Below are 12,278 nucleotides of genomic sequence, written 5' to 3'. Positions count from 1 at the left end.
TCAACCGATTGAGCCAGCCAGGTGCCCCTCCACTGTGTACCTTCTTATTTCTCATCCTTCAGACCTTCACATATTCCTCTGTCACTTCCTTCAGTGTCTTTGATGACCAGTGGACTGGATTTGAATCTGGGACTCTTATACCATGACCATATCCCATTTCTTTTCTTTTAAGCTGGATGTGCGATCCCTAAACCAGATGTGTTTTCTTTATTGGAGCAAGGGAAGGACCCCTGGATGGTGACAAGAGCCATGACAAGAAGATGGAGCTCAGGTGAATAAAGAGCAAATCACATAGGAGCAGCTATTGCTCATAATAATACAGCTGGTCTGTGAGGTGGCAACACTTGGAGATGTTTGCATGAAGCTCTCTTCAAAGGCCTGTGGAAAGAAGCCTAAGGTCTCAGCAGGAAGGTGATATCAATATGAGTTGCCAAAGGAACTTCCTTTCCAACTCCCATTTACCATTCTTCTTCTCTCATATTCCCCTTTTGTTTTAATGAGGAAGTTACTTTTCATTTCTTCCAAAGATAATCCTTTTATTTATTTTTAATTGAGTTGGTGTCTCTAGCCAGCAAATGTTTATGGAGAGCTTGCTGTGTTCTTAGATTAGGATAATCAGGGATGATCTCCCAGAGGAAGTAATTTTGAACTGAGTCCTGAATGAAATTAGCCATGCAAAAAAAGGGAAGTGTGTGTTCAGTCACACGGGACAGAAGTGTAGAGGCCCTGAGGAGATGCTGAACTTCACTTATTTGAGGATCAGCCTTCTGGCTGCGTGGCTAGAACAAAGTCAGCGTGGCTAGAACAAGGAGAGTGAAAGTGGAAATTAGTGATGAGGTCAGAGAAATAGGCAGAGAACAGATCACATAAGACCATGTAGGCCATTGCAAGGAATGTGATTTTATTCTAAGTACAAGGAGCTGTTGAAGGGTTTTGTGCAGATGAGTAAGGGATCTTTGTTTACACATCACTCTGGGTGCTTATGTAGAATGAGGTTAAGAATGAAAGCAAGAAGGCCAGTTAGAGGACACTAGTTCAGGAGTCCACTTTAGAGATGATAGTGTCTTGGAATGGGGTCTAATATGTGAAGAAAATGAGAATGGGTTATATCTGATGGTACAATTAATAGGATTTGCTGAAGGATTGGAAATAGAAAGAAGCATCAGAGTTTGGAAGCCTGCAGAAGGAAGTCAAGAGTTGTGCATTGGAGATGGCCATTAGATATTCTTGACAGAGAAGTTAGATAAGCATTTGAAAGCCTGCAAGATGGTAGTCAGGACTGAGGGATAAATATAAGGTAAATCTCTCGATGATGGGGCGAGATGAGAGACTAGGGAAGAAATAAGCCAACAATAAAAACTGTTGTGGGGTAATGACTTAACTCACCAGGCAGTGTTGAGGACCCATTTGAGGAATTCTCAAAAGTACAAATAGAGGGGCGCCTGGGTGGCGCAGTCGGTTGAGCGTCCGACTTCAGCCAGGTCACGATCTCGCGGTCCGTGAGTTCGAGCCCCGCGTCAGGCTCTGGGCTGATGGCTCGGAGCCTGGAGCCTGTTTCCGATTCTGTGTCTCCCTCTCTCTCTGCCCCTCCCCCGTTCATGCTCTGTCTCTCTCTGTCCCAAAAATAAATAAAAAATGTTGAAAAAAAAATTAAAAAAAAAAAAAAAAAAAGTACAAATAGAGTTTTAAAATGTATTAGAAGTTTTTTATAATAGTGCCCTAATAATTAGGACAAAGAAATATGGTTTAAGTTTATATATGTAGAATTATTTCAACTGTATAAAAGTGCAAGAAAAAAAAATCCTGGAAGCAAATATGGGAAAAATGTTAGTTATAAGGGTGGGAGACAAAGGGGGAAAAAGTATTGACAGGAAATACAGACATCTCTTTTGAGAAGTTTTACCAGGAAGGAGTACAGTAAATGGATAGGAGCTACAGGGTGAACCATAGAATCAAAGGAGTTGTTTTGTTTTGATTTTGAAGGAGAGTCTTTAAGGTGGAGATAAATATTGGAGAGATGGTACAAGAGTAAGTGATCTGGAAATATGAGTGGTAGTGGTCAGTAAGGATGGTTACTTGAAATTGAGTTTTGGGAGGTACTGTCCTAATTAGAAATAACAAGGTCTGTTATGTCTACTTCAGGGGACGGTAGGTGGAGTGAGGTGGAGGAAAACAGTGCTTCTGGGAAGCAGGGTGCTCAAGGTTGCAATCAGAGCAAGAGGTGAAGAGAATACACAGAGGGAAGGAGGCTGAGGTTGTGGAGTATTTGCAGAAAGTATATAGTGAGTTCCTGGAGCCCTAGTGGTCAGAGTAATAGAACACTGAGTCACAATAAAAGATGTCTAGACCTGGAATCGGATGAGAGGCCTAGTGATGAACAAGGATACAGAAAGCCAGGGCTTTTCAGGAGTATTGGGATACCCAGAGATGCCAAGCATTACAGGATAGGTCTTGGAGTAGTTTCTTTGGGGAGGGTGAGTACTTATTCCTGTCATAAACTAAAGGTAGTGGGACTGTCACATTGAGAGTTTATGGAAGTCAAGACCTCCTAGGAGAATCCAGCATTAAGAGCAGGATGTGGCAGTCTTACCAGCATCCAAAGCTATGGGGGGCCTCCCTTGTAGGCTGCAGTGGGTAGAGTAGCTGTCTTTTTTTTTAATGTTTATGTTTAGTTTGTTTGTTTGTTTGTTTGTTTGTTTAGAGAGCAAGAGAGTGTGGAGAGGTGGGGGCGGGGGGGGAGGTAGGAGAAGCAGAGAGAGGGGGAGAGAGATAGAATCCCAAGCAGGTTCCATGCTCAGTGCAGAGCCCATTGTGGGGCTCAGTTTCACTATCATGAGCCCATGAGCTGTGGCTGTCTTACTATAAGAGAGAATTGCAGGTGTGGCATTGCTGGAGTCTGAGATTGGGAAGGACTTTTGAGGAAAAGCAAAGGTATGTGAAAGGATGAGCCCTGAAAGGATGTAAAGCAGTAGGGAGGCCGAGGGTAGAGAGAAAAACATTCTTGGCAGAGGAAACGGTGTCCTGAAGGCCATAGAGCGATGCAGCTTGGTGTAATAGGAGGTATTCAAAGAAGGCCCTTATAGTTGGAACCTAGTGAGGGAAGGGTGCCAGGTGTGAGTTTGGAGAGTCTGCCAGGGTCTAGGCCAGGCAGAACCTTAGGGATTATAAAAATGACCCGATAGGTTGTGAACAGCATTTGTTTTTGTTTTTGTTTTTTTTGTTTTGGTTTTGTTTTGTTTCTTTTTCTTTTTTTAAAGAATATTTATTTTTGAGAGAGAGAGAGAGAGACAGAGTGTGAGTGGGAAAGGGCAGAGAGAGAGGGAGACACAATCTGAAACAGGCTCCAGGCTCTGAGCTGTCAGCACAGAGCCCAAAGCAAGGCTCAAACTCACGAACATCGAGATCATGACCTGAACCAAAGTTGGATGTGCAACTGACTGAGCCACGGAGGCGCCCCAGTTTTGTTTTGATTCTTAAATACAATAACATAGAGCAGAAAATTTTTAAAAATATCAGGGGCGCCTGGGTGGCGCAGTCGGTTGAGCGTCCGACTTCAGCCAGGTCACGATCTCGCGGTCCGTGAGTTTGAGCCCCGCGTCAGGCTCTGGGCTGATGGCTCGGAGCCTGGAGCCTGTTTCCGATTCTGTGTCTCCCTCTCTCTCTGCCCCTCCCCCGTTCATGCTCTGTCTCTCTCTGTCCCAAAAATAAATAAAAAACGTTGAAAAAAAAAAAAAAATATCAGAATGCATCACATGTAGCAGAGGTAAAGATTATTTCATGACTTGTTTGTTTTATGTTGTGGGTGTGTATTTGACCATAAAATAACATGTATTTCTTATCTCTCATTGAATTTTGTCCCCAAAGCATTTGCAAGCTAATGAAGAATCTTAAGTAGGACAGTGACATAATGTGATTTACATATTTAATATATCACTCTTGACTGCCAGATGGAAATTAGAAGAAAGGATCTCAGGACACGACTGAGGGGATTATTGTTCTGCTTCAAATGTGTGGTGCTCTTTGGGCTTTCTGAGTGTTGGTAATGGCATTGGGGATAAGGAAACAGATTCAAGAGAGATTTAGAGAATCAATTCAGCCAGAGTTGTTGAGGGGGGCAAGTATGAAAGAGGCCTCCTGAAATGACTTCTGCTTTTCAGACGCCATTTTGTCATTTTCAGCCATCACCCCTTTTGTATTTTCTCATTTTTTTCTTCCATTAATTTAACGACAATAAAAAGAACTGTTTAGAGGCACCCGGGTGGCTCAGTCGGTTAAGCGTCCAACTTTGGCTCAGGTCACGATCTTTCAATTCGTGAGTTCAAGCCCCGCGTCAGGTTCTCTGCTGACAGTTCAGAGCCTGGAGCCTGTTACAGATTCTGTGTCTCCCTCTCTCTCTGCCCCTCCCCTGCTCGTGCTCTGTCTCTCTCTCTCAAAAATAAATAAACATCAAAAAAGAACTATTTAATCATGTTACTATATGTGACATGGAGAGCAGTTTGGGACCTAAACTGGATTCATTTGGTTCCTTACACTGTTCCCTTGATCACCATATTCCGGTTGGGTTCTTACCTAGTGTTTTATAAATGATATTGTGCTTCTCTGACAAAGTAAAAAGCCAGGTACTCTCATCTCAGTACATTTTGCTGATATGAGTTGATATTAAACTGAGCTGTGTGGGGTTTTTTCTTTTTGTTGTTGTTTACAATTTCTTTCTGCTTTTCAACAAAAGCATGTTTTCCTTGGATTTCTGACTCATTTCTAAAGACTGTTCAATCTTCAATTTATTGATTTATGTTTATTTCCTTTCTCAACACTATCCTCTATTACACTCTACAGCTTATGTGCATTGTTGTCAGAGATGGTGGCTGCTGTTCCAGTCACATTAGATAGTGTTCTTCTACATATTAAAGTTATATGACAAGTATAGACAATCAGATAAATGAGAGAATAAGATAAATCATGAACCCAATTCGAGTTTTCAGGGATAGTCTTTCTGAGCAGCTGCCATTTTAGTTAGGACATTTCAGACAAAAAGGAACTGGCCATGCAGAGAGCATTCCTGGCAGATAGAACAGCATGTGAGAGTGTGAAATGGGAAAGGATTTGATATGTTCCAGGAACTTCAATAAAACCAGTAAGGCTAGAGCATTGTTCCTGAAGATAGTGGTGGTTCAAAATGAGGTGAAAAAAGTAATCAAGAAATGGATCATGCAGGGGCTTTTAGGCTTTGAACAGGAATTTGGATTTTATTTGAAGTACAAAGGGGTAAACCATTGAAAGGTTTTAAGCAGTATTCTCAATTTTTTTTTTATATCAGAAGCATCTGGGGAAATGAAAAATGAAAGAAAATTTGTATTTTTAAAGTTGCTGATAAATACTGAGTGTCCAGTAATGGCTCTAGGTACTAGAAATAAAGCAGAGAATGAAACAAAGTCATTGCTTTGATTAAGCGTGGGCAGACAGACAAGGCACAAACTTTAAAACTAGTATATCCATTAGTGATAAATGCAATATAGGTGCATTTCTATATTGGGTGTTTTGATAATGTGTCATTTGAATGGAAAACTGAAATGAGAGAGCAAACCATGCAGGTATCTGGGAAAAGAGCATTCCAAAAGGTAAACACGGAGGTATACACTTGGTATTTTTGAACAGCAAGGAAGCCATTGTAGTGAGAACAAAATGAATAATTAGGAGTGGCAAGAGATGACATCAGAAAAGTGGCCAAGGGCAAACTCATGTAGAGTCTGTGGACCATAGTAAGGTCTTGTGAGCCATAATAAGTAAGAACTTAGGATATTATTCTAAGATGGTAAACTCAGAAGATTTTTATAGGGGAATAAGGTAATATGAATTACATTGTAAATGAATTCCTCTGGCTGCTGTGTGAAGAACAGATTGCAGGGACAATTGCAAGTGGCTTGGCCTAGAGTGATAGTAGTGGATGTGGTCGTACTTGATAAACTTAAAAAATTTTTTTTGATGTTTATTTATTTTTGAGAGAGAGAGAGAGACAGAGTGTGAGCAGGGGAGGGGCACAGAGAGGGGGAGACACAGAATCTGAAGCAGGATCCAGGCCCTGAGCTGTCAGCCCTGAGCCCAATGTGGGGCTCAAAGCCAGGTGAGATCATGACCTGAGCCAACATCAGACACTTAACCAACTGAGCCACCCAGGCGTCCCTTGATAAACTTTTAATAGGACAGGTAGTAGGTCTTGTTGGTAGATTGGATATCTAACTAGACATTTGACTGAATGTTTATAGGGGAGTGTTTTTGTTATTTTATAAGCTTCTTTGGTTGGATTCTAATCTACTCCAAAGTTTGAGAACCACACACTTAAACTGTTTTCCTAATTACTTTGCTCCCTATAAACTCCCCTCATTCTATGCATTCTCCTTGTGCCTTTTGTTTTAATTACACAAAATATTTCAGCACTGTTTAAGCCATTTGTTCTTATCAGAATTTTTATTTTACCTATCATTTTTATTTTAGAAGTTTCATTTCCCCTTGTTAAAAAAAAAAAAAAAAAAAAAAAAAAGAAGGAATTTGCTCTCTTGTTATCTTACAGACTTGGAATCCAGTTGTGAGACCAAAAAGTCATCTCCAGAAAAGGGAGCTTATGAAATGGAATCACTGCAATGGGAAAATAGGAGGAAACCTATCAGCCATAATTTTGATTACAATGGTCTTAGAGATAATATGGAGGGCAAAGGCAAATTTGAGGATCAACAGGGAAGTCAGGAAGGACTTTACATGCACATGAAAATTACCTATGGAGAAAAGGCCACCCAAAGCCATTCTGTGTCACCTACTCTTCATCCGCTAAATCCTACCAGGGAAAAATTGTACAAATGTAAGGAATATGAACAAGCTTTCAGCTACCTGTCATGCCTTACTCCACACGAGAAAAGCCATAATAAAGAAAAACACTCTGAAGTTAAGAAACGTAGGAAGACCTTCAGCAAAAAGCCAACATATATTCAACATCAGAGGATTCAGAATGGTGAAAAGCCTTATGAGTGTATGGAATGTGGGAAGGCCTTTGGTCGTAGTTCTGATCTGATTCAACATCAGAAAATTCATACTAATGAAAAACCTTATCAGTGTAAGGCATGTGGGAAAGCTTTTATTCGTGGTTCACAGCTCACTGAACATCAGAGAGTTCATACAGGAGAGAAACCATATGAATGTAAGAAATGTGGAAAAGCCTTTAGTTATTGTTCACAATATACTCTCCATCAGAGAATTCACAGTGGTGAAAAACCCTATGAATGCAAGGAATGTGGGAAGTCCTTTATTCTTGGCTCTCAACTTACTTACCATCAGAGAATTCATAGTGGTGAGAAACCCTATGAGTGTAAGGAATGTGGAAAGGCCTTTATTCTTGGTTCACACCTTACTTATCATCAAAGAGTTCATACTGGTGAAAAGCCTTACAGATGTAAAGAATGTGGGAAGGCCTTTTTATGTGCCTCCCAACTTAATGAACATCAGCGAATCCATACAGGTGAGAAACCCTATGAATGTAAAGAATGTGGGAAGGCCTTTTTTCGTGGCTCACAACTTACTTACCATTTGAGAGTTCATACAGGTGAGAGACCCTATAAATGTAAAGAATGTGGAAAAGCCTTTATTTCTAATTCTAATCTTACTCAACATCAGAGAATTCATACAGGTGAAAAACCCTACAAATGTAAAGAATGTGAGAAGGCCTTCATTTGTGGCAAACAGCTTAGTGAACATCAGAGAATTCATACAGGTGAGAAACCCTTTGAATGTAAGGAGTGTGGAAAGGCTTTTATTCGTGGTGCATATCTTACTCAACATGAGAAAATTCATGGTGAGAAACATTATGAATGTAAGGAATGTGGGAAGACCTTTTTTCGTGCCACACAACTTACATATCACCAGAGAATTCATACAGGTGAGAAACCCTACAAATGTAAGGAATGTGACAAGGCTTTTATTTATGGCTCACAACTTAGTGAGCACCAGAGAATTCATAGAGGTGAAAAACCCTATGAATGTAAGCAGTGTGGGAAGGCCTTTATTCGTGGTTCACATCTTACTGAACATCTAAGAACTCATTCTGGTGAGAAACCCTATGAATGTAAGGAATGTGGGAAGGCCTTTAGTCGTGGCTCAGAACTTACTCTACATCAAAGGATCCATACTGGTGAGAAACCTTATGCATGTGTCCAATGTGGTAAAGACTTTAGACGTCATTCACAACTTACTCAACATATGAGGCTTCATAATTGAAAAAGCTGTGAATATGATTTAATATAAGAAAGGCTTCAACTGTATTCAACACCTCTGGAATATTAGAGAACCCATATTATGTTCGTAATGAATGTAGGACATCCTTTTACTTGTGCTCATAATGAACTCATTTTTAGAAAGCCTATATTAATGAATGCAGAAATAACTTCTGAAACACAGTAAACATTTATTTTAATTTTCATGTTTTTATTTTTTATTTTTAAAGTAGGCTTCATGCCCAGCACAGAGTCCAACTTAGGGCTTGAACTCACGACCCTGAGATCAAGACCTTAGCTGAGATCAAGAGTCAGACACGTAACCAACTAAGCCACCCAGGTACCCCCTATTAAACAATTTTAACAATCTATAGCCTTGGAATGTAATCTGAAACATATCTTTTATTGAGTACTATCTCTGTTTCACCATTTCCTGTGAAATTGGAAAAGTTACTTAACCTCTCTTTGCCTCAGCTTCTTTGTGTAAAATAATGTAATGATATTACATTGATTGAATTATAGATGATTAAACACATGTAACTCCCTTTGGACAGCATCTGATACTCAGTATCTATTATTATCACTGGTATTATCATTATTATATGCTATTAGAGAAGTCAAAGGGTAGGAATATTTTTGAATACAGTAAGATATAAGCATTCTATTACCATCTATCCCTTTCTGTTTCTTGTTTGGGTTTGGTCTGGTTTTACCATCTATCCTTTTTTGAACACCAGATAATTTATTCTGTGACAGAAGCTTTAGGACATCATAAAGGCAGAAAGGCCTCCATTTTAGAGCTCATAAATTTTGCTGCACCAGATAATTCATACTGCAAAAAAACTATGGAAGAAATTCCTTTAGAGTTGTAGAGATTTTTTATAAAATCAAGGGGAGGTCATTTTTCTACAGCAAATTCCAAAAGCAGAAGTCATTTTACTACATTTTCTAATTACTTCTTTAAGGGAAAGATAATTTTTTATCAAGAAAATTATAGCCAAGTGGCTCCATTAAAATACAACTATATAAATTATTACTGTCTTAAATGAGAAATCAAAACAAAATTTACTAACTACAGCTTTTCTCATTATCTGTATCTGATAATATGTTGAAGAGTAAATTTTCAGATGCCCACATTTCAGAGCCTACTTCCATTATTTTAAGTGGGGAAAATGATGCTTCTGGCCCTTTCAAGTGTCCTGATCAGTTTTCCCAAATGTAATTTAAATTCATCTTTTAAAAAAAATTTTTTTAATGTTTATTATTTATTTTTGAGAGAGGGAGAGACAGAGTGCAAGCTGGGGAGGAACAGAGAGAGAGGGAGACACAGAATCCAAAGCAGGTTCCACATTCTGAGCTGTCAGCACAGAGCCCAATGCAGGGCTCAAACTCACGAACTGTGAGATCATGACCTGAGCTGAAGCCGGACGCTCAACCGACTGAGCCAGCCAGGTGCCCCTAAAATATTATTTGCTACATTGATCATAATTCATTGACATATATTTGGCATATAACATATTTGCATATTAGAAAATATTCTGAACCAGACTCTCCAAAATATGTTCAAGAGATAATAATCTCCTAAATACCATTGGAGGAGAGGACTCTGTCTCATTGCATATTGTGGTACATAACCAAATTCCCTTATTGCCAATGAATTACACTTTGAGCAAGCCGAATTAAAAGGTTGTAAGAAGACCTGCAATAAAGAAAATATTACTATTATTCAGCACACTGTTTCCCAGTCCTGACCATGAATTCTTTCCCCTCCATAATATTTACTATCTTTGGGTTATGAACACACTTTGAGAAATCCATTGCTGACCAAAAAGAATAATTATAAGAGAAAATTTAAGGCATTATGGAAGTTAGTTAAATTTAGTGGGTGGTACAGTACTTTTGTGTTCTAAAATTAATCAGTACACTATACAAGAAGAGTCCCTCTAGCTCAAGTTTTCACAACCCTTTCCCTATTCTCTCATCCTCTAGATTGATTTAATTAGATTTTTATTCTTGATGCTGTTCTTATAAGACTGTTGAGCCTGGGTGGCCCAGGCAGTTAAGCATCAGACTCTTGGTATTGGCTCAGGTGATCTCCCAGTTTCAGGAGTTTGAGCCCCACGTCCCACACGGGGAGCCTGCTTGGGATTCTTTGTCTCCCTTTCTCCCTGTCCCTCCCTGACTTGCGCTATCTCTGCCTCTCTCAAAATAAATAAAAAACTTTTTAAAAAAGATGGTTTAATATGAAACTTGAATGAATATTATCTCAGTACTTTATTTCATAAATCATTTTGAAACCAAGAGTTTCCCTATTGAGGTAATGGTGAGGGGATAGTAATGTACACTAATCAAAGAATTCATAAAGACAAACAGGTTGTGGTTGCTATACTGCCTTAGTTGCTACTTTAAGGTATACTGATACCATCATACCTGTTCAAATTAAGCTTTATTTTCCCTACATGCATACAATTCTTTTCAAAGGTCACTACATTCCTCTTACAAAGTTATGTAACAAAGTTTACCCCATACCAAAGTTACAGTGTAAATTAAAAAGAATCACATTCACTATTGCTCATCCATCTACTGTTAAAACTTTGGTTTTTATCTTGTGATGTTTCCTTGTGTTCTCAAATATGGTCCACATTTGAGTCTAACAAAAGTATGTTTTAATGAGATAGCTACCCACTCATCTGTAACTTGTTTTATTTTAACTTTTTTATTGTAGAACATACCAAACGTAACAAAAATAGAATAGTAAAATGAACAGACATGAACCCATCACGTTTTTATTTTTATTTTTTAATTCAAGTATAGATAACATACAACATCGCATTTTTAAATGTTTATTTATTTATTTTGAGAGAGAGAGAGAGAGAGTGAGCGAGCAGGGAGGGGCAGGGGGAGAGACAGAGAGAGAGAGAGAGAGAGACAGAGAGAGACAGAGAATCCCAAGTAGGCTCCACACTTAGCAATAGAGCCCAACACAGGGCTCAATCTCACACTGTGAGATCATGACCTGAGCTGAAATCAAGTCACACGCTTAACCGACTGAGCCATCCAGGCACCGAGCATCACATATTTTTAATAATCACTTCTATTTTACTTTTCTTGTTAATCTTCCAAATATTTTTGCTGGAATATTTTAAAGCCAAACAGTATATTTTATTATTTTTAATCTTTTAAGATACTTTATTTTATTTTATTTTTATGAAATTTATTGTCAAATTGGTTTCCATACAACACCCAGTGCTCATCCCAAAAGATGTCCTCTTCAATACCCATCACCCACCCTCCCTCCCTCCCACCCCCCATCAACCCTCAGTTTGTTCTCAGTTTTTAAGAGTCTCTTATGCTTTGGCTCTCTCCCACTCTAACCTCTTTTTTTTTTTTTTTTCCTTCCCTCCTCCATGGGTTTCTGTTAAGTTTCTCAGGATCCACATAAGAGTGAAAGCATATGGTGTCTGTCTTTCTCTGTATGGCTTATTTCACTTAGCATGACACTCTCCAGTTCCATCCACGTTGCTACAAAGGGCCATATTTCATTTTTTCTCGTTGCCACGTAGTACTCCATTGTGTATATAAACCACAATTTCTTTATCCATTCATCAGTTGATGGACATTTAGGCTCTTTCCACAATTTGGCTATTGTTGAGAGTGCTGCTATAAACATTGGGGTACAAGTGCCCCTATGCATCAGTACTCCTGTATCCCTTGGGTAAATTCCTAGCAGTGCTACTGCTGGGTCATAGGGTAGGTCTATTTTTAATGTTTTGAGGAACCTCCACACTGTTTTCCAGAGTGGCTGCACCAGTTTGCATTCCCACCAACAGTGCAAGAGGGTTCCCGTTTCTCCACATCCTCTCCAGCATCTATAGTCTCCTGATTTGTTCATTTTGGCCACTCTGACTGGCGTGAGGTGATATCTGAGTGTGGTTTTGATTTGTATTTCCCTGATGAGGAGCGACATTGAGCATCTTCTCATGTGCCTCTTGGCCATCCGGATGTCTTCTTTAGAGAAGT

General features: G+C 39.2%; 2 protein-coding genes across 2 annotated transcripts in view; both read left to right on the top strand.

Moving 5' to 3' along the window:
• Positions 1 to 10,619, top strand: part of LOC125916054 (zinc finger protein 112-like) — a 49,778-nt gene extending 39,159 nt beyond the window's left edge. Inside the window, exons 7-8 of the mRNA XM_049622232.1 lie at positions 173 to 271; positions 6,569 to 10,619. Coding sequence (XP_049478189.1) covers positions 173 to 271; positions 6,569 to 8,262 — 1,793 coding nt within the window. The 3' untranslated portion in view covers positions 8,263 to 10,619. The remainder of the gene's footprint in view (positions 1 to 172; positions 272 to 6,568) is intronic.
• Positions 1 to 12,278, top strand: part of LOC125915975 (zinc finger protein 420) — a 421,195-nt gene that overhangs the window by 160,807 nt on the left and 248,110 nt on the right. The window lies entirely within an intron of this gene.

The sequence above is a fragment of the Panthera uncia genome (assembly GCF_023721935.1).
Source record: "Panthera uncia isolate 11264 chromosome E2 unlocalized genomic scaffold, Puncia_PCG_1.0 HiC_scaffold_19, whole genome shotgun sequence".
Classification (NCBI taxonomy): domain Eukaryota; kingdom Metazoa; phylum Chordata; class Mammalia; order Carnivora; family Felidae; genus Panthera; species Panthera uncia.
The sequence above is the reverse complement of the archived record's forward strand: the minus strand, read 5'-3'. Positions and strand labels throughout refer to the sequence as shown.